The sequence below is a fragment of the Mesoplodon bidens genome, assembly GCF_964165515.1.
Source record: "Mesoplodon bidens genome assembly, chromosome: 7".
NCBI classification, from domain to species: domain Eukaryota; kingdom Metazoa; phylum Chordata; class Mammalia; order Artiodactyla; family Ziphiidae; genus Mesoplodon; species Mesoplodon bidens.
The window spans coordinates 106,427,193-106,448,594 of record NC_138164.1 but is presented as its reverse complement, the minus strand read 5'-3'; the positions used below and the strand labels follow the sequence as shown (position 1 = coordinate 106,448,594).

Genomic DNA, 21,402 nt, shown 5'->3' with positions numbered 1-21,402 from the left:
AAGGCTAATCTAACGCTGATATTCAGTTATGGGAAGACGTTCTACAAAAGTATTGTTAAGAACAGTGCAGCAAATTTTAGAGGCCTCTAGCTATTTTGGGGAGACTGGAGCTGTTGGGATGAAAATGATCATTTGGAGCAGGCACCTGCAAGACAAATCATTGATTTTTCTGACTATAGGGATGTGATAAATGAAGAGTCACAAACTTCAGAGATTTAGGAATGATTGTTGAGTGTGACCTGGGGATTTGAAATGGAGAATTGTTTTGGGAATCATGACTGCAGGTGTGATTTTTCTCAGCACATGTCTGAGAGGTGGGTAGGACGGTGTCTGGATCCCACGTGAAGTCCATTCTCATGTCTTTCATGCCCTTGCTTTTCTTTTAGACCTCTATTGCTGAGTGCTTGACATACCTTGATAACGGTGTTGTGTTTGTCGGGTCTCGCCTTGGTGACTCCCAGCTTGTGAAGGTGAGAAGACATATTCTTTCTGGCTTCTCTTTTGCAGTCTTCACTGCTTCTTCATTAAGTTCTTTCTGTGTTTAGTATCTCTCACAGTTTCTTCAGTTCATCCATATGTCTGCTATCCACCTTTCTACTTGGTTGATTTAGCATCCTACCCTGACTAGCTCTTTGTCCTAAATGTTCATTCAACAGATGTGCCAGGCAAGGTGCTAGGTACTGTGGATACAATGATGAACAAGAACTAGCTTCTACCTTCAAATACGTCATAGTCTAATGTATTTGATCCCCTCTAGAATACGAGAATTTGAACCTTCTCTGCAGAAGAATGCATGCAAACATTTTACATTAATTTCCAACTGTTCCTCTGAAATCCATCCATGGGATGCCAGATTAGAAATCCCTGGCTGGTTAGTGGGTCACCTGTAGGATAACCATGTTCCTTAGCAGTTCCCTTCTAGAAGCATCCAGTAGAGCATAAGAAGCATCCGTAAGAGCATAAGATCTTCTTAGAGCATAAGAAGATCTAGTAGGGTTGAGTTTCTTTTGGATGATAACTCTCTGTTTAGGGTGGGTCTGGAGCATTCTAGGACTAGCATTGTTCTTTCTTTTTCAGCTCAATGTTGACAGCAATGAACAAGGCTCCTATGTAGTGGCCATGGAAACCTTTACCAATTTAGGACCCATTGTGGACATGTGTGTGGTGGACCTGGAGAGGCAGGGGCAGGGACAGGTAAGGGGGTCATCCTGGAAAGGGATAGTTGGTATGCCCACTCAAACGGTGTCCTCCTGGGTCTGCTTAGCTAGAATGGGGAGTGTGCACTGCAGATAACTTTTAAGAGCCTCACTCACTAATTCCAGTGATGTGAGGATAACTACCATTTATTGAGTGCCTATCTTGGTCTGCCAGGCAATTTACATACATTATCTATAATCACATAAGCACTGTGTTAGATAGGGATTCTTGGCCATTTCAGAAGTGAGGAGACTTAAGGCTGAGAGGGATTAAGCAACTTGTCCAAGGTTACATAACTACTAAATGGCAGGTGTGTCTGCCTTCAGATCCTGTGCTCTTTCCAGTGAACTAGGTTCCCATGGTGGAAACAAGCTTGCTAGGTATAGTGGTAGGAACCTTTTGCTTCTTGGACTAGGACATCCTGTCTGCTTGATAAATTTGAGAGACTTTGGAGATCAACTTCTGCTGAGTCTGCATCCTCAAACCTAGCTCCACAACAAAGGGTCCTTGGATTTAGGTATAGCTTGTTTACTTGCTGAGCATCAGTCTAGTTGCCCCAGTCTGGAGGGGGTTATTTAGAAACCTTTTCTCTACTTGCAGCTGGTCACTTGCTCTGGGGCTTTCAAGGAAGGCTCTTTGCGGATCATCCGGAATGGAATTGGAATCCACGAGCATGCCAGCATTGATTTGCCAGGCATCAAAGGTATCCTTTTGGTGGACATAGGATGCAGATCTTACTTGAGTGACTTTGGCCTCATTACATGTCATGAAGACACTACTAGGGGGGAGCAGATCAAATGAAGAGTAAAAAAAGTCATAATGCCAAATAAGTGTTAGAAGCTTAAATATATTGAAAAGTTCCAAAGTAAACTTAAAGAGAATATTGACCCAAATTGGATAATGGAGTAGAGGAATGGTGGAAGAAAGATTACAAGTGAAATTTAATGTTGTTTATATAAGGGAACTGATAGAATCCCTAAAGAGAGAGGAGACTGAGAATTTCATAGAAAGATGTACATGTAAAGGTAACTTCTAGAATAAAAGTACAGATCTTTGTAAATTCCAGGAGAACTATAATAATCAAAAAGATCAAAGAAAGACTACATAATGAAAGACTTTTATAATATACAAACAGTAAACATAACCTAAAAGAATATGACAGAACTGATATCAAACATCTGTATGAGTAACTCATATATCAGATATCTGGTACCAGTAAACATAAATGGGCTAAACTCAGCTGTTATAAGAAAAAGATGATCAGATTGGATCATAAGGCAAAAATTAATTCAAAGTAGTATATAGGAGGCACATCTTTAAAAAAAGTAATTCAGAATATAAAAAAGTAAGAGGATGAGAACATATTAATAAAAAATAGAGGTTTATGAATTAGGAAGAGATCATAAAACTACAAAACTCAAGAGAATCAACTGAAAAGCTAACTACAGGCAATAAGAATTCATTAAGGTAGGATATAAAATTAATGTACTGAAATCAGTAGTTTTCATGTAAAAACACAATTAGAAGGTGTAGTAGAGGGAAAGAGACAATTTACAATAGCAATAAAATACCAAGGAATAAGTTTAACAAGAATTGTGCAAAATCTATGTAAGGAAAACTTTTAAGATACTCTTAAAGGATTAAAAGGATAGATTGATCAAATGAAAAAGACATGCCAAGCTCTTATAAATTAACATTAAAACCTTTTTCTCTCTGATTTTTATATTTAATGTATTTCAATAAAAATATCAATAGGTTTTTTTTCTTTGGCCTGGGCAAGTCAAAGTCCAAATGGGAAACAGAAGCAGCAAGAAAAGCTAGGAAAACTTAAAAAAGAGCAATGAGACGGGCCTAGTCCTACCAGATATAAAAACGTACTATTAAACCTTAGAAATTTAAAAGTTTGGTTTTGGTGCACGAATAGGCAAGAGTCCGATGGGCAGACTCAGATGTCCCGAAATAGACACAACTGTGTGTGGGACTTTAGTGTACAATAGTGGTGGTATCTCAGGTCAGTGAGGTAAAGATAATTCTTTTGAATAAATGGTGTTGGGATAACTGGAGTCATTTGGGAAAAGATAAATTTGGATCCATACTGTGCAGTGTCTACCTTGCTAGAATCTAAATGGATCAAAGACTTAATGTAAAAAAATGAAGCCATAAAAAAGCTAAAAGAAAAAGGTGGTGAATTCCTTTCTAATTTTGGAGTGAGGATAGTCAAACAATGACTCAAAAGTACAGAAGCCATAAAGAAAGATTAATAAATTATCAGCATAAAAATAAAACACTTCTGCATGGCAAAAATAAAACACTGTAAGCTAAGTAAGAAGAAATGGCAAATTGGATAAAAACATTTGTAGTTCATCTTATAGGCAAGGGCCTAATCTCTCTCAATTCATAAAAAATTTCTAGAAAGACCACAAAATTTCCTGCCCCCAAATTAGCAAAGTACATGGATGGACAGGTAACAAGCCTAACTTATAATAAGAGAAGTGCGAATCAAAACAAAATAGCGATACAATACTTTACCAGATGCCAAAATCGAAGTTTGACAACACTTTGTGTTGGTGAGGCTGTGAGAAAATGAGCGTGCTCACTGAAAATGTGTACGGAAACTACAACTGCACCTAGTGATTTGCCCCACAAGCCCAATTCTGGGCATCTAGCCCATAGACCTTTATATGTATAAAGTGACATAAATACAAGATTACTCATCGTGGCGTTGTATATTGTGGCAATATACTGAAAAAGGGTCCGTCAGTGGGAACTAACTAATAAACTGTTACATCCATACAATTAAATACTGTGCAGATGTCAAAAACAAGGAACTATTCTGTTATGATAAAGGCCCAGGCATATATTAGATGAAAAAACAAGGTGCAGACAGTTTGTGATAGGCTATTGTATATATTGGCTTGCAACACAGTGTTTACCTATTTTCCTAAATTAAAAAGAATTGGAAGGATAAACTATTATTGTTTACTTATTTGGGGGCTAGGTTGGAAGGAGAGGTATAGGGGTGAGACTTCTGTGTTAAATATTTAAAAAATAAATTTTGGGACTTCCCTGGTGGTTCAGTGCTTAAGAATCTGCCTGCCAATACAGGGGACACAGGTTCGAGCCCTGGTCCGGAAAGATTCCACATGCCATGGAGCAACTAAACCCATGTACCACAACTACTGAGCCTGCGCTCTAGAGCCCGCGCTCTAGAGCCCGCGAGCCATAACTACTGAGCCCCTGTGCCACAACTACTGAGCCCATGTGCCACAACTACTGAAGCCTGTGCACCTAGAGCCCAAGCTCCGCAACAAGAGAAGCCACTGCAGTGAGAAGCCCACGCACCGCAACAGAGTAGCCCCCGCTCGACACAACTAGAGAAAGCCCGTGTGCAGCAACGAAGACCCAACACAGCCAAAAATAAAATAAATTTAAAAAAATTAAAAAATAAAAAACAAATTTTGACTTTGAGTCATGGAAATGAATTATCCCGTCCAAAATCAAATGAAAAACTTAAAAATACCAGGCTCAAACAGCTTTAAAAATATCTAACTTCTTCAGAGTCTTAAAGCCAGGGAGGAACAGAGTGGGTATCTCATCTCAGGACTGACGCCAAATTTCTTGCTCTTCCCGTGGGGTTAGGCTGCTCCTTCCTTAGATTGTGGGAGCCGAGTGTTGGTCTGTGCTGTGCCTCTTAATCTTTGATCTTTGTTCCAGGCTTATGGCCCCTGCGGTCTGATCCTAATCGAGAGACTGATGACACTTTGGTGCTCTCTTTTGTGGGCCAGACAAGGTAAGATGAGTCTGGTGCCAGCTCCAGGTGCTCATGTGAAGGTTGCAAGGGGGGGCAGCTGGTCTGGCTGACCCTGGCCTTCCATTCTGCTGCAGAGTTCTCATGTTAAACGGAGAGGAAGTGGAAGAAACCGAACTGATGGGATTTGTGGACGATCAGCAGACTTTCTTCTGTGGCAACGTGGCTCATCAACAACTCATCCAGGTAGTAACAGAGAAGAGGGCGGGCCTCGTTTACACTTGAATTTGACCTGGAGTGCAGTACAGAGCACTACCGGATTTTTGAAGTCAATTTTTATGGCTCTAAAAGTAATGTAAAAAGGCTAGGGAAAAAATTGAAATTACCTGATCACCCACTACTGAGAGCAACTTAATTAACTCTTTTAACTTTGGAGTTGTTCCTTTTAGCTTTAATTTTTCTTTGCAAATGTATATACGGTCGGCCCTTTGTATCTGCGGGTTTCGTAATACGCGGACTCAACCAACCGTGGATCAGAAATATTTGGGGTGGGAATTCCCTGGTGGTCCAGTGGTTAGGACTTGGCATTTTCACTTCCATCCCTGGTTAGGGAACTGAGATCCTGCAAGCCAAGTGGCATGGCCGAAAAAAATGGGGAAAAAAAACTTCAGAAAGTTCAAAAGCAAAACTTGAATTTGCTGTGCACCAGCAGCTATTTATGTATCATTTACACTGTATTTACAATTATTTACATAGCATTTACATTTTATTAGGTATTATAATGAATCTAGAGATGATTTAAAGGACACTTAAGGATGTGAGTAGCTTATAAGCAATTATTGTTCCATTTTATATAAGGGACTTGAGCATCTGCGGATTTTGGTATCGGCTGGGGGATTCTGGAACCAGTCCCCTGCAGATACTGAGGGATGACTGTATATTGTGTTTATTCACATTTTCTTTTATGGATGGGATCATTATATATATATTTTTTGGGGGGTGGGCAGGGGGATATTGTTTTCACACTAATTATCTCCTGTCTTCTGAGACACATTTTTTCCCTGTGTTATAATAGTAGTATATACTTATTCGGAGAATACTGAAAAGCACAAAGAAGAAAAAAAACTAGTCATAGGCTACCATCCATATATGACTTTTGGCAGCACTTTCAAGGTACTAATTATTATAACCAGAGTTCTAACTCTGTTCAGATCCTTATGTTAAATCTTTCTGTGATATGGGGGGCATATAGCCTTTTGGCACTTTTGTTAGCTGTGAGAGCCTGATTTCTTCGCACCTCTCAACGCCTGGCAGTCTTTTTCAGTTTGGAGTGACCATGATGCTCTTGGTTTTTTGCACACCCTCCTCACCTTTTGAGCCGTTCTCCACACTGAGCAGAGGCAGTGATTTGCCTGTGGCAGGTATAGCACTTGAGAGCCTGAGGACTATTGAACTGTCTCTATCTTTTTATCCTCTTGGTCTTCCTTTTAGGCAACAGGCAGTGATGGGTTTGGTAAAAACCAGAGGGAAGCTTCTGTCAGTTTGTTGAACAAATGTGGGAAGTGCCCAGTTACTGACTCATCGCTTTGTCAGTGTTTTCTAACTGGTGGCCTGAATACTGGCCCCAACTCACTTATCTGTTGTTAAAGGGCTTTCCTGTTTTTTGGGTTTTTTTTTTTTTTTTTTTTTGATTTTCAGAATTATGCTGCTGCCCTGGTTTTGTAATTTACACTAGACCAGAACCTTCAAAAGCTGATTTCCTATTTTATACCAGCCCAATTATTACTAATGATGGGTTTCTTCTCTTTTTTTTTCAAGGGCAGTATTAGGTTTTTTATTAAAATCTTTAGTCTTCCCCATTGAAGCTTCTGAAACACCTTTGTTCAGCCATCAAAAGGACCACATTTTCTGTGTATGAAACCAGAGTTCTGCCAAACTGTAGCCTTTCCTTTCCCAGAGCTGTGATCCTGCAGCCTCGGCTCGGCATCACACCCTGTCCTTGGTCCTCTAGACCCTGCACTGGGGCTTGAAGACAACCACCCCTCCCCCTTTGGCTCCTCTAGCTTTGAATTACACGTAGACCTTGCTGGCCTTAAAAAAATAACTTGTAGACCCCAGAACTTCCCTCCAGCTATTGCCCCATCTCCGTCTTCATCTAGATTCTGGAATCAAAAAAGTCTGTCTACACTGGCTGTCTTCCTTCTCCTGTCTTCACTGCAGGCTGCCCGATATGACCCCTCCTACTATATTGGGCGCACATTCCAGTAGCTGCTGCCTCTTTCTTGAGATGTGTCCCTCCTGAGCTTCTGTCCACTTCCCTCTTTTCTAACTTTCTTTCTAACCCTCTAAATGTGCCTTCTCATGTACTTTTTTTTTGAGGCTTGTCTTTAACTTCATAGTGATGTCTTTTTTTTTGAATTTTATTATTTATTTTTTTATACAGCAGGTTCTTATTAGTTATCTATTTTATACATATTATTGTATATATGTCAATCCCAATCTCCCAGTTCATCCCACCACCACCCACCCCCCGCCACTTTCTCTACAATGATGGGCTTCTTTACCAAATGGAAAGACTAATAACCCTTTGAAGTACTGTGTAATCCCATTGTAGTTCATTAGTATGAATAATAGCTTGTAGTGTTTCTGCATCCCCCATAGTGTTTATAATTCTAAAGGGCTTTCCTCTTTAAGTAGAAACTCAATTTTGATAAGTAAGGTGTATTGATACATAATAGTGTTATCAACCTGCTTTTTGTTTTATGTCAGTGATGAAATAAATGTATAAAATGTATTCATACATAGTAAAGAACTTGTATATTTTGGATATTTTTTTTATTTTATTTTATTTCTTTTGGCTGTGCTGCGTGGCTTGCAGGATCTTAGTTCCCTGACCAGGGATTGAACCCGCGCCCTCAGCAGTGAAAGCGCGGAGTCCTAGCCACTGGACCACCGGGGAATTCCCAGAACTTGGATATTTTAGAGGTCTGATTTTTGGGTTGAGAAAAACAGCTAGACTTGTAGTTGCAGGTCTTACTCCATCGACACCTTTCCATAGGGTGTGTTACCCAGGCCTTACACAGAGTGAAACAGGCCTTCTCTTTTTCTGCCTGTAGGTATATAACCTGTAAGCTGCTTGAAGCCAGTCTTCTTCAGGGCTTCAGCTAAAAATGACATCTTTATGTAATTAATCATGGAAGCACTTTGGAAAAGTAAATCTATATGGCAGAGGAGCTTATTCTTAGGGCTCCACCAGGGCAGCATTTACCACCTTCTCACCCCTGTATAGATCCCTGCAGGGGCTTGGAGACACTGCTCTTCTTTCTCTAGATCACTTCAGCATCTGTGAGGTTGGTCTCTCAAGACCCCAAAGCTCTCGTCAGTGAGTGGAAGGAGCCTCAGGGCAAGAACGTCAGTGTGGCCTCGTGCAATAGCAGCCAGGTAGTGGTAGCTGTGGGAAGGGCCCTCTACTACCTGCAGATCCATCCTCAGGAGCTCCGACAGATCAGGTGTGTGCTTCTCTGTCTGCTCTTCTTGCCCTCCCTGTTCTCTGGGACTTCTTGGATCCTTGGATTCCTTCCTCTGCCATATTCTTCCTTGTTCAGCCACACAGAGATGGAACACGAAGTGGCCTGCTTGGACATCACCCCTTTAGGGGACAGCAGTGGAATGTCCCCTCTCTGTGCTATTGGTCTCTGGACAGACATCTCAGCCCGAATCGCGAAGCTGCCCTCTTTCGAGCTACTGCACAAAGAGATGCTCGGTGGAGGTGTGTTTCTTTTAAGGACCTGGGTTGGGATCAGAATCAGAATTTGGCACAAGAACTTAATGTACCTCTTTCCCACAGAGATCATTCCTCGTTCTATCCTGATGACCACCTTTGAGAGTAGCCACTACCTCCTTTGTGCCTTGGGAGATGGGGCGCTTTTCTACTTCGGGCTCAGCATTGAGACAGGTGAGACTAGCACCTCGAGTGAGGGGCTCTTCGGAAAATCTGGAGTATTGACGTTGGCAGAGTTCTTAGCCTCAGGGTGCTGCTTTTGAAGCTTCACAATCCAGCTGTGTGTCCTGTTTCGTTTCTTTCCTTTTTTCTCTGGATGCCGTTCTTTCTGTAGGCCTGTTGAGCGACCGTAAGAAGGTGACTCTGGGCACCCAGCCCACCGTATTGAGGACTTTCCGTTCTCTTTCTACCACCAACGTCTTTGCTTGCTCTGACCGCCCCACTGTCATCTACAGCAGCAACCACAAATTGGTCTTCTCCAATGTCAACCTCAAGGAGGTGAACTACATGTGTCCCCTCAACTCAGATGGCTACCCTGACAGGTGAGCCTCTTTTTCTTTCCTCAGCAAGAGCCAGGAGTGAGGACATCGTGTTGTTTTCCTCAGACCCTCCCCTCCAGCCTTTTCCTAATGACAAAGTCAGTGAACAGCTGAGATGGGAAGTATAGAGCAGAGGTTTGCAAATCTTGGTTATGCAGTAGAAACACCTTGGAACCCTTTTTTTTTTTTTTTTTTTTTTTGCGTTACACGGGCCTCTCACCGTTGTGGCCTCTCCCGTTGCGGAGCACAGGCTCCGGACTCACAGGCTCAGCGGCCATGGCTCACGGGCCCAGCCGCTCCGTGGCACGTGGGATCTTCCCGGACAGAGGCACGAACCCATGTCCCCTGCATCGGCAGGCGGACTCTCAACCACTGCGCCACCAGGGAAGCCCTGGAACCCTTTTTAAATGTACAGAATTGTTTTTGAATCCTTCTTAGGGTTTGATTTAGTGGATCTAGGGTTGAGCCCTAGATCTGAATCTATATTTTTAGAAAACCTTTTAGGCAATTCAAATGATTAGTCAAGTTTCAGAACCCCTGATGCAGAGATCTTTATGTATTCCCCTGGAGCAGTGATTCTCAAAGTGTGGCCCCTCATGGCAGCCACAGCACTACCTGGGAACGCATTAGAAATGTAAATTATCAGGCCTCACCCACAGATCCACTGAATCAGGAACTCCAGGGTTGGGCCCAGCAGTCTAGTTTAACAAGCCTCCCAGCTGATTCTGATGCCAGCATGGTTTGATAGTTTGAGCATCGTTGCTCTATATTCGAATGCTTTAGTATTAAATAGTTAGCTGTTAAAAATCTCAGCCTAGGCCCAACCAGACCAATTAAATAGGAAAGTCTCAGGAGCAGGACCAGGCATGTTCCCCAGGTGTGTTTTAGCATAGAGTCATAGTTGAGAACCACTACCCTGGGGTAAGCTAGTGTAATTCTGCCTTGTTTTCCTTCCCCTTATGGAGTTGCCTCGTAGAATCCTTTTCTTCCTTGGGTCTCCTCAGTCTAAACCCAGAACCTTCTTTCCAGCCTGGCACTGGCCAACAACAGCACCCTCACCATTGGCACCATTGACGAGATACAGAAGCTGCACATTCGTACGGTTCCCCTCTACGAATCTCCTAGGTGAGGGCAGGGTAGGGGAGCTGCGGGGTCAGGGGTGCCCTGGGGGTTGGTGTGGAGCGCCTCAGACTTCTCCTGAGGGGGCCCTGTTGCTCTGTACTTGTTCTACAGGAAGATCTGCTACCAGGAGGTGTCCCAGTGCTTCGGGGTCCTCTCCAGCCGTATTGAAGTCCAGGACACGAGTGGGGGCACAACTGCTCTGAGGCCCAGCGCCAGCACCCAGGTGAGGGCAGTGGACAAAGAACGATGGTGTGAGAGCGGAGCAAACTGTTCTGTAAAGGCTCAGCTGGTAAATAGTTCTGGCTTTGCAGGTCCTATGATCTCAGTCACAGCTACTCAACTCTGTCTGCCATTACAAAGGCAGCCATAGACAACAGGTGGGCATAGCTGGGTTCCAATAAAACTTTATTATTTATTTAAGAAAAGTTTTTTGAAATTGATTTATTTTTGGCTGCATTGGGTCTTCATTGCTGTGCGCGGGCTTTCTTTAGCTGAGGTGAGCGGGGGCTACTCTTCGTTGTGGCGCACGGGCTTCTCATTGCGGTGGCTTCTCTTGTTGCGGAGCACAGGCTCTAGAGCGCAGGCTCAGTAGTTGTGGCGCACGGGCTTAGTTGTTCCGTGGCATGTGGGATCTTCCCGGACCAGGGATCAAACCCATGTCCCCTGCATTGTCAGGCGGATTCTTAACCACGGTGCCATGAGGGAAGTCCCAAAACTTTATTAAAAAAAAAAAATTTTATATATTTATTTGGTTGCCCTGGGTCTTAGTTGTGGCAGGCAGGCTCCTTAGTTGCGGTTTGAGGGCTCCTTTGGTTGTGGCTTGCGGGCTTCTTAGTTGAGGCTTGCGTGTAGGATCTAGTTCCCTGACCAGGGATCAAACCCAGGCCCCCTGCATTGGGAGCACGGAGTCTTAACCACTGCGCCACCAGGGGAGTCCCCAATAAAACTTTATAAAAACAGGCAGTGAGCTGGATTTGGCCCCCTCATTAGAGGCTTGAGAAGAACTTTGAGTAAGCGTGGCTGTTGATGATTTTGCTACTTGGTAGCCTTGCCTGATGAATAATTCCTTTTCTCTTAACATCAGTTTGGGTGCTTTGTGTAGGGTATGGGTAACAGTGCAGTATAATAGGTAAGAGCATGGGATTTGGAGTCTGACAGAACTGACTCCAAAGTTTATTGCTAGCTGGGTGACCTTGGGCAACTTCAGTTTTCTCATCTGCAAAATGATAATAGTGGGACAATATGGAGCCTCACATCACAGACCCAATGGAGATGTTAGCTGATCGTTTTATTCCACGTATTCTCTGCCTTCCTTGCTCGCAGACATCTGTGGTGTGGCTTCTTCCCTTAATCCAGAGTAGAAGGTCTTTACATTTTTCTTTTTATTTGCAGTGCTCTCCTGCTCCTCCCATTGAGAGAGGTGGAAGCCTGTCACTTTATAGGTGGCCTGAGTTTCTCGTTAGCTTTCTTGATTGTCGTAGCATCACTGTTTTAGTGCTCTTTAATGCCCTTAGATTCTGGCGGTGTTTGGGATTGCTGTGTCAATACCATATGGAATTTGGATCCTTAGCCTTGGTCCCTGAGTCCTCTTTTTTTTTTTTTTTTTTTTTTTGCGGTACGCGGGTCTCTCACTGTTGATGGCCTCTCTCGTTGCGGAGCACAGGCTCCGGACACGCAGGCTCAGTGGCCATGGCTCACGGGCCCAGCCGCTCCGCAGCATGTGGGATCCTCCCGGACCGGGGCACGAACCCGCGTCCCCTGCATCGGCAGGCAGACTCTCAACCACTGCGCCACCAGGGAAGCCCCCTGAGTCCTCTTTGAAGCCCTCTGTTCTTTAGGCTCCATGCAGGCGGCCAGCCTTAAGGTTTCCTCGTTCAGATTCAGCCACTGTTCCCTGATCCTGCCTGGTGCTCACACTGTTGTTCCCAGCACCCGTTCTGCTTTTGAGAGGGGTGATGTGTGTTCTCTCTGTTCCCAGGCCCTGTCCAGCAGCGTCAGCTCCAGCAAGCTGTTCTCCAGCAGCACAGCCCCTCACGAGACCTCCTTTGGAGAAGAGGTGGAGGTGCATAACCTCCTTATCATTGACCAGCACACCTTTGAAGGTGCACATGAGCTCTTTCTGTCATTTTGTACCTACGTCCTCCCCAAGCTAGGCTCTTCTGGGCTCTGCTGTATTACAGAATTTGATAGACACTGGCAGACCATCCTAGGAGGAGCAGAAAGGGGTGGGGCCTCTGAGTTGGCCATGAGTCCAGAGTGCTGGGCCTCCTCAGGTCAGAATAGGTTGGTGAGGAGACAGGAATAGCAGGAGGCAGATCTACTCTGAGCTGAGCTGCGGGCCTCACAGAAGTACAGAAGCGTGCTTGCATGGGGGTTGTCAGCCAGTCGCATCTCTTCTCCTCCCTTCTAGTGCTCCACGCCCACCAGTTCCTGCAGAACGAGTATGCCCTCAGCCTAGTCTCCTGCAGGTTGGGCAAAGACCCCAACACGTACTTCATCGTGGGCACGGCCATGGTGTACCCTGAAGAGGCGGAGCCCAAGCAGGGTCGTATTGTGGTCTTTCAGTATTCAGATGGTAAGCGGACACAGTCTCCAGATTTTGAGAGATTTGGAACTGGGAAAGTAAGCGGACTCTTTTAGGTTTCAGTCTCAGTTACGCAGAAGAACTTGGGTTAATTGCTGTGACGTGAGACTCATGATGTTTCTCTTAAGCTCTTGATGACCTGAATGAGTTGTGGAGTATGTGAGCAGAGGCACAAATAAAATCTAGCACGTGTTTCTTCCTTTTTTACTCTTTGAAAGGAAGGAAAAACGGGGAGAGGTGAACTATGAATAAGAGAACCTGCCGACCAGAACGAGAGTTAGGAATCCTAGTAGGAGTCCTAGGTGTGTTTCCCACTTGGCTGCTCAGCCTTTAAGGTCCTCTTCCCAGCGTCAGCACTTTGAGTTCATTTCTACATCTTTTCCCATCTCCCCTACTCAGGATGGTTCTAAAGACTAGCTGTCAGCCCCGAAATCTCAGATTAGATGGCTGAGATGGAATTTGGTCTCCATCTTGAGAGAGAGATCTGGAGTCCCAGGGTGGGAGACACATCCTGGATGCTGTGTAGAATCACTGCACATCTGGGGTTCACACTTCCAGTGGTGGTTAACCCCAGTGTATACTGACTCTGTATTTCCTGCTTTCAGATGAGTGGTCTTGGGGGCAGGAATTAGAGCCAGAGGGGAAGCATGGGATTCTTTTGATTAGTTAAAGTGTGGGCTCATAAAGGAGACTTAAGAGTATCTTTTTTCCCCCAGGAAAACTACAGACTGTGGCTGAAAAGGAGGTGAAAGGGGCTGTGTACTCTATGGTGGAATTTAACGGGAAGTTGTTAGCCAGCATCAACAGCACGGTGAGGCCCCTCCCACTGGTGTCATGCCTTAGGCCTCACACCATTGTCCACAGAACACGTTTCCCTTGTATTTCCTGAAGCTGCACGTGTGTCACGATTGTAAGGATCACAAAGTAGTGAGTATGGAGGATGGGGTTGGGAATGTGGGGAGCTGGGGTTGGACCGGACGGCAGATTTGGTTATGTGAAACCCAATCATATCATCCTAAGCGCTGCGGGAATTGAGAAAGGGGTAAGAGCTATGGTCCCCGCGCTTAGAATGTGTTGTGACGCGAGAATATTTCATCTTTGTGGAACAAAATGAGCCAAACCGCGTTATCCTGAGTACGTCCCTGAAATAACTAGGCCTGTGAAATATGCCACTTTGCTTCTGGCATGACCCCACCTCCTCCCTTGCAAAAAAAAATGAGTTTCATGGTCAAATACATTTGGGAACTGCTGTATCCTGTATCCTCTTCTTAGAAGCTTCACGGTGCATCTTATCATATTAAAGGTTCTGAGAAGATCAAGAATAGAGAGACATTTAAATACTTTAAATCGACATTCATTCAAGAAATATTAACTGAACACTTGCAGTATACCAGGCACTGTTTTGGTAGTTGGGATGTAGCAGTAGACGAAATGGACAAAGAGCTAGCCTTCTGGGGCCAGTGAGCAAATAGAATCCATATGTGTACCCAGGACGATGAGAAATACATGGTGAGAAATAAAAATGGGACAAAAAGCTGAAGGGGTACCAGAGCAAGCATGGGAGGTGGCACTGTTTTTTTGTCTTATTTGTTTTTTTTAATAAATTTATTTATTTATTTTTGGCTGTGTTGGGTCTTCGTTTCTGTGAGAGGGCTTTCTCTAGTTGCGGCGAGCAGGGGCCACTCTTCATCGCAGTGCGCGGGCCTCTCACTGTCGCGGCCTCCTCCTGTTGTGGAGCACAGGCTCCAGATGCGCAGGCTCAGTAGCTGTGGCGCACGGGCTTAGTTGCTCCGTGGCATGTGGGATCTTCCCGGACCAGGGCTCGAACCCGTTCCCCTGCATTAGCAGGCAGATTCTCAACCACTGCGCCACCAGGGAAGCCCCATGGTGGCGCTGTTTTGTCATGTGGTCAGGAGGGTCTTGTTTATACAGTGGCTTTTGGGCAGGTTCCCGAAGGAAGGGAGGGAGCAAGCCATGCCTTGGTCTGGGAGAAGACAAGTGCCAGGAGTCCGGGGCCAGCCTGCTCTCTGCATGGGTGGGCACTGCTGGGTGCCGGGAGATAAGTCCGAGAGGCAGTGGAGGGCCAGCACTTGTGGAACCTGATAGGCTGAGTGTGTCAGGACTTTGGGTTTTACTCTGAGGGTGATGGAGACCTCTAGAGGGTTCGAGCGAATGAGTGACATGACTGTAGTTATATTTCGAAAAGCTCATTGCGCATCCTGGAAAAGGTCGTAGGGGACCAAGAGTAGAGGCAGTGAGATGAGTTAGGAGGCTCTGGTGATGATCCAGATAGCAGTTGATGGTTGCTGGGAGCAGGGTGCTGATAGAGGAGGTGAAGGGTAGTCGGATTCTGCAGATGTTAGTATTGAGGGGCTCTGGTGATGGATTGAAGATGAGGCGTGAGAAGGGAATAAAGGGCCAAGAGTTTTGGCCTGAGTAACAAGGATGGTGTTGCTCTGTACTGATGGGGGGAGGTTGTGAGTGGAGCAGGTTTGGAGGGGAAAGGAAAACTGTTTCTTTCCTCACAACACTTCTGACACCGTATGTGGGGTTTTTAATCCCTATACCAACCAGTTTTCCAACCAGGCGTCCTGTAATTTAATTGAATTCTGACATTAGCCACCCAGAGTTAGTGTCAGATCTCACAGGTTTAAGGGCTCAGTCCCACAAGACTGTCCTTACTTCAAACCCCAGTCCTAAGTAGTGGTCCCCAAACTTCTGTCTGACTTGGTACAAAGTCAGGGGTTCCCCAAATTCCCCACCCCCCCTTAGGTTTGATAATTTGTTGCACCAGGTGCAACCACTACAACATTTCATTTGAAATGTTTACTTATATTTAGTGGCATATTACAAAGGATTTTATAAAGGATACCAATTAATAGCCAGATGGAGAGGTACGTAGGGCAAGGTCCAAAAGGATCCTGCGGGCAGGAACTTCTGTCTTCGTGGAGTTGGAATGCGCTCCCCTCCCAGTATGTGGCTGTGTTCACCAACCCAAGAGCTCTCTGAACCCCATAGTTTAGAGATTTTTATAGAGGCTTCTGTATATAGGTATGATCCATCATTAATTCAGTCTCCAGCCTCTCTTTCTTCCCTGGAGAATGGGGGTGGTGCTGAAAGTTCCAAGCTTCTGTTCATGGCTTGGTCTTTCTGGTGACCAGCCCCCATCCTGTAGCTATCCAGGAACCACCAAGAATTGCATCATTAGAACGAAAGACTCCTATCACCTAGGAAATTCCAAGGGATTTAGGAGCTCTGTGTAAAACATTCCTATTAGGAAATTACAAAGGTTTTAGGAGCTTTATGTCAGGAATGGGGGGCAGAGACCAAATGTATATTTTTTCTTATGTTGCAGTGGGGAAACCAGAGGTTTGGTTTTGAAAATGCTAAGTTTCAGTAGTCATCTCAGTGGAGATGTCAGGTAGGTAGGTGGATGAGAGAGGTATGGGTTCTAGCAAGAAGCAGACTGAAGATACCAGTGTGGCAGTTATTAGGTGGCATGTAAAGCTGAGAGTGGTGATCACCTGAGATCACCTACCTGCTGAGAGTGGGTAGAGGAGAGATCTGAAGACTGAGCCCTGGGGCCCGCCAGCCTTTCAAAGTTGGGGCGAGAAGGAAGATTCAGCCAAACAGAGAGGAGGTGCCTAGTGAAGTAGGAGAGGAACCAAGAAAAGTGTTCTGGAAGCCATGGAAAGAAAGTATTTGAAGCAGGAGGGAGGTGATAAACTGCAAGTGCTGTTGGTGGGTCAGATAACATAAGGATCGAGAAATGGCCATTGGTTTAGCTCTTTTGGTTGAGTGGTGGGGATGGAACCTGACTGGAGAGGGTTCAACCAGGACAAGGAGGCGAGAACAGCTACGATCAGGAAACCCTTTCCAGGAGTTTTGCAGTAAAGAAGAGAGTAATGGGGTAGCTACAGAGGAATGTCAGCACAGGAGAGTTTTTAATTTAATTTTTTTTTTTTTTGCGGTACACGGACCTCTCACTATTGTGGCCTGTCCCATTGCGGAGCACAGGCTCTGGACGCGCAGGCTCAGCGGCCATGGCTCACGGGCCCAGCTGCTCCGCGGCATGTGGGATCTTCCCGGACTGGGGCACGAACCCATGTCCCCTGCATCTGCAGGCGGACTCTCAACCACTGCGCCACCAGGGAAGCCCTTTAATTTTTTAAGTTAGGAGATACTGCTGCACATTTCTAGCTGATAGCAAGGGTCCATTAAAGGAGAGTTGCTGGAGCCATGTTTTGAGTAGCTAAGGGGGCTCTAATGCACAGTGTTGGCTTCAGGTGGTGGAAGCAGGTGGAAATCCTCCTTTGGTTGTGTCCATCTTCTGTGAAGTAGCTGAGAGGAAGGCTGGAAGAGGAGGTATTAGAGTTTTTATTTATTTATTTATTTATTTATTTATTTATTTTTGGCTGTGTTGGATCTTCGTTGCTACGCGCGGGCTTTCTCTAGTTGCGGCGAGCGAGGGCTACTCTTCGTTGCGGCGTGCGGGCTTCTCATTGCGGTGGCTTCTCTTGTTGAGGAACATGGGCTCTAGGTGTCCGGGCTTCAGTAGTTGTGGCTCGTGGGCTCTAGAGCTCAGGCTCAGCAGTTGTGGCGCACGGGCTTAGTTGCTCCACAGCATGTGTGATCTTCCTGGACCAGGGCTTGAACTGGTGTCCCCTGCGATCGCAGGTGGATTCTTAACCACTGCACCACCAGGGAAGCCCATGGTATTAGAGTTTTGAGGAGAGTGGAGGAGGTATGAATTTAAACTGAGACCAGTCATGCTGGTTGGTGGGTTTTCCTCAGCTTGTAGTTGAAAACTAATTTTACCAAAGTCTGTTTTTGTTGGGTGAGCATGATCGAGGGAGAGAGGGGCAAGGGAGTGGAGAATCCGTAAGACAAGGATTGTGGTGATGGACTCTGGGCATCTGAGAAGCAGTGAAACTGGGACAGAAGATTCTGTAGTGACTTTTAATGACAGGCTCTTAAGGGGTGACCATAGGAATGGAGAAGATAGGTGGGGAAGAGGGGGGTCAGCAAAGGACAGAGATGAGGGTATTGGAAGGATCTTCTCTGTGGATATTAAAGTCAGCAAGGATTACTGGGGTGTCATGTTAGGGGAGAGTGACGGCGTGGGGGTGGCGATGTGACTGCGGGTAGTCGTCTGGCGGCGTGAACTGGAGAGCTGGCGTGTGTAGGAGGCAGGCAGGGCGCCTGGAAGGCGTCCCCCCTGTAGTCCCAGTGGTCCGAGGGACAGTGGGAGAGAGCATAGCCAAGTTGAGAGGGCCACAGAGCCCTTCGGAAAGATCAGCGTTTCAGTTAGACGGACAGGGGATCGGCTAGAGAGCAGAGGCTGCCTGTGACTAGGGACCCTGTATTCCAGAGGGTACAGTGAACAGATGCAGGAATTGGGAGGGGTCAGATTATAAGACGTCCCTTGCTGTGTAATAGAAATACAGGAGCCACGTGTATAGTTTTAAACTGTCTAGTAGCCACATGGATAAAAGTTCAAAGTAGGTGAAATGAATTTTAGTAATGTATTTTATTTAACCCGGTACATCTAAAGTATTATTTCAACCTGTAATCAATATAAAAGTTATTAGTGAGATAATTTTACATTTTTTTCGTACCAAGACTTCCACATCTCATGTGTGGTTTACACGTAAAGCACATCTCAGTTTGGGCTTGCCACACTTCAGGTATTTGTCGCCCTGTGGCTACTGGCTACCATATTGGACAGTGGGGATCTAGGACCTGTTGGGTTCAGACTGGGAGTCTTGGATTTTGGTGGTGTCTGACCTTGGTCCTGACCATCTCCACGGCAGAAAGGGAGGCTGGGAGTATGAAGAGGGGCGTGTGGGGTGTGTTCCCAGGAGCGTGTGGAGTTCTTGGCCTCTACTTTACTCCACTCTTGGAGGACTGGAGGCCCAGCCAGGCTGGGCTTACCCCAGTCTGGGGTGTTCTGGGCTCCCTTCACTCTGCCGATGGATGTGTGGTAGCCCTTGTAATGATACGAATGACTCTTGGAGTGCATACCTGTGGAGCTAGGGTCCTTTGGACACATCCTGAGAAATCGTGGCTTAATATATTCTGTCCAGAGTGTCTGCATGTGCAGAGGCCATGGGTGGGGCTGCCTGGACCCTGAAGGGTCTGCCAGGGCTGGGCTGTGCTGAGTGTTCATCCATCTGCTGATTCTAAAGCATCTTCATTCTTTTGGAGCTGTAGTTGTAACTGAAGAAACACTGCAGTGGAGAAGAAAAAAGGGGTATTTTTTTCCCTTTGGGTGGAGGGGTGGCCACAGACTCTAGTGCTTTAGAGTCCTTTAGCTTCTGTTGGACTTTCCCATGCTATTTTCTTGGCTCATTGGGTTCACATCAAAAGGTGCCAGGAATGTGTGAGTTTTGAGAAGGGGTTAGAAGAGGCCGTTTGTTGGGAGGTGATCTTGTTCCTTTCTGATCAGGAAATTGGAGATGGATCCTCTTTTTCCAGAGCAATTTCCGTAGGTCAGTTACCAGACTTCGTCACAAAACCATGTCTTGTTACATGCATAGTATTACTTGTGTTACTGTTTACTTAATATTTTCTTTACCCTGACTCATTTTCTTATATAAAGGAAAACTTTGTGTTGTTAGTTTTATGGGCTCATTCTATTTTCATTTTTCATAAATACATAATACTGAAATTAAAAACGTTCATGCAAGTTCCACACCAAACCACTTCACACCCCACATTGCGCTCGGGTAAATGGTGCTGCAGTTGGAGGCTTAAGGAGGGTTCGGGCCCCTCGAGTTGACAGAAGTGCAATGCCTGTGCCAGGTGCGGCTTTACGAGTGGACGACGGAGAAGGAGCTCCGCACCGAGTGCAACCACTACAACAACATCATGGCCCTGTACCTGAAGACCAAGGGCGACTTCATCCTGGTGGGCGACCTGATGCGCTCGGTGCTGCTGCTGGCCTACAAGCCCATGGAGGGCAACTTCGAAGAGGTAGTGGGGCGGGGGCAGACTGCTCCCTTAAGCTGCGACCCCGCGGGTGTTTCTTGGTGGTGAGGGATAATCAAGCCCAGTGAGGGCAGAAATGTCATCCCTGGAGCCTACATTCTGCATCCGTTAAGTGTTTTTAGAAACCCCCAACGTGAGCTCTGAGTAGGCTCCGTTTCTGGGCTGAGTTGGCCAGACTGTGGGGAGAATCTCTCTGAAGGGGTGGTTGTTAAACATGGGGCAGGGCAGGCTCTTGGCCAAGTCCCAGCAGTGGCTTCCATGCAAACTGCTGATTGTGTTTCCTTTTGTACCTTGTCTTTTTTAAGATTGCTCGAGACTTTAACCCCAACTGGATGAGTGCTGTGGAAATCTTGGATGATGACAATTTCCTGGGGGCTGAAAATGCCTTTAACTTGTTTGTGTGTCAGAAGGATAGGTGAGTGACCAGCTGTGGGTATGGTCTGCGGGGAATGAGGACGCTGGGTCCTCTCTCAGGCTCCGGTGCTCCTCTTCACAGAGGGTTAGGGTTTCCATGAGACAGGCAGGATCCTCTGCTGTGGAGCAGGGGGCGCTCACCGGGGAGTCTGTCCGCTGCACGCAGTCCTTGTCGGGGCCCCGTTGGGGGGACAGAAGTCTGGGTAGTGAGCTTCTCGCGTTGCCTCGCAGCGCTGCCACCACCGACGAGGAGCGGCAGCACCTCCAGGAGGTTGGGCTTTTCCACTTGGGCGAGTTTGTCAACGTCTTTTGCCACGGCTCCCTGGTCATGCAGAATCTGGGCGAGACCTCCACCCCTACCCAGGGCTCGGTGCTCTTCGGCACGGTCAACGGCATGATTGGTAAGGGTGACCTCTGGGGGGCGCACCCCGTGCACGCCTCCTTCCTGAGAGCAGCGTTCCTGTTTGGGGGGACGAGGGAGAGCAGGGTTTCGCGGAGGAGCCTGTGGCCAGCTCGTCCTTCCTCGTGCTGCTGCCTGGGCTGCTCTTGGCGGGCAGTGCCCGCTCTGCAGCTCCGTGTTCCCTTTGCTTCCTCAGGCCTGGTGACCTCACTGTCAGAGAGCTGGTACAACCTCTTGTTGGACATGCAGAATCGACTCAATAAAGTCATCAAAAGTGTGGGCAAGATTGAACACTCCTTATATCCTTCCCAGAGGTGCCCCCTTGCTAGGAAGCATGTCCTGACCCAGGCAGAGAGCTGCATTACCCTAAGCAGCCTCTGGAAACTGCTGTCCGTTTAGGGAATGTCTTGACTAGGTACCCGTGGGGAACAGGCTTTTAAAAAACCTTTTCTTATGGAAAATTTCAAACACACAATAGTGGAGAGAACAGTGTAGTGTATCCCCATGTACTTATCACCCAGCTTCACTGGTTCATCTTGAAAATGTGCATTTTTGTTCCTGAAATGTGTCTGCCTCTGGCCTTTCTGGTGTTGCTTGTCAAACGTAAGTTTAGATCACAACTTCGGA

General features: G+C 46.2%; 1 protein-coding gene across 2 annotated transcripts in view; it reads left to right on the top strand.

The window, feature by feature from the left end:
• Positions 1-21,402, top strand: part of DDB1 (damage specific DNA binding protein 1) — a 32,177-nt gene that overhangs the window by 7,819 nt on the left and 2,956 nt on the right. The window contains exons 8-25 of one of the 2 annotated variants that reach the window (XM_081240361.1): positions 387-470; positions 1,078-1,194; positions 1,798-1,900; positions 4,912-4,987; positions 5,083-5,191; positions 8,276-8,454; positions 8,551-8,714; positions 8,793-8,900; positions 9,061-9,268; positions 10,295-10,390; positions 10,499-10,610; positions 12,366-12,489; positions 12,798-12,962; positions 13,688-13,782; positions 19,776-19,946; positions 20,267-20,376; positions 20,607-20,776; positions 20,972-21,074. In XM_081240361.1, coding sequence (XP_081096487.1) covers positions 387-470; positions 1,078-1,194; positions 1,798-1,900; positions 4,912-4,987; positions 5,083-5,191; positions 8,276-8,454; positions 8,551-8,714; positions 8,793-8,900; positions 9,061-9,268; positions 10,295-10,390; positions 10,499-10,610; positions 12,366-12,489; positions 12,798-12,962; positions 13,688-13,782; positions 19,776-19,946; positions 20,267-20,376; positions 20,607-20,776; positions 20,972-21,074 — 2,294 coding nt within the window. Of the gene's footprint in view, positions 1-386; positions 471-1,077; positions 1,195-1,797; positions 1,901-4,911; positions 4,988-5,082; positions 5,192-8,275; positions 8,455-8,550; positions 8,715-8,792; positions 8,901-9,060; positions 9,269-10,294; positions 10,391-10,498; positions 10,611-12,365; positions 12,490-12,797; positions 12,963-13,687; positions 13,783-19,775; positions 19,947-20,266; positions 20,377-20,606; positions 20,777-20,971; positions 21,090-21,402 lie in introns of both variants that reach the window. The other variant, XM_081240362.1, reaches the window with a different exon arrangement.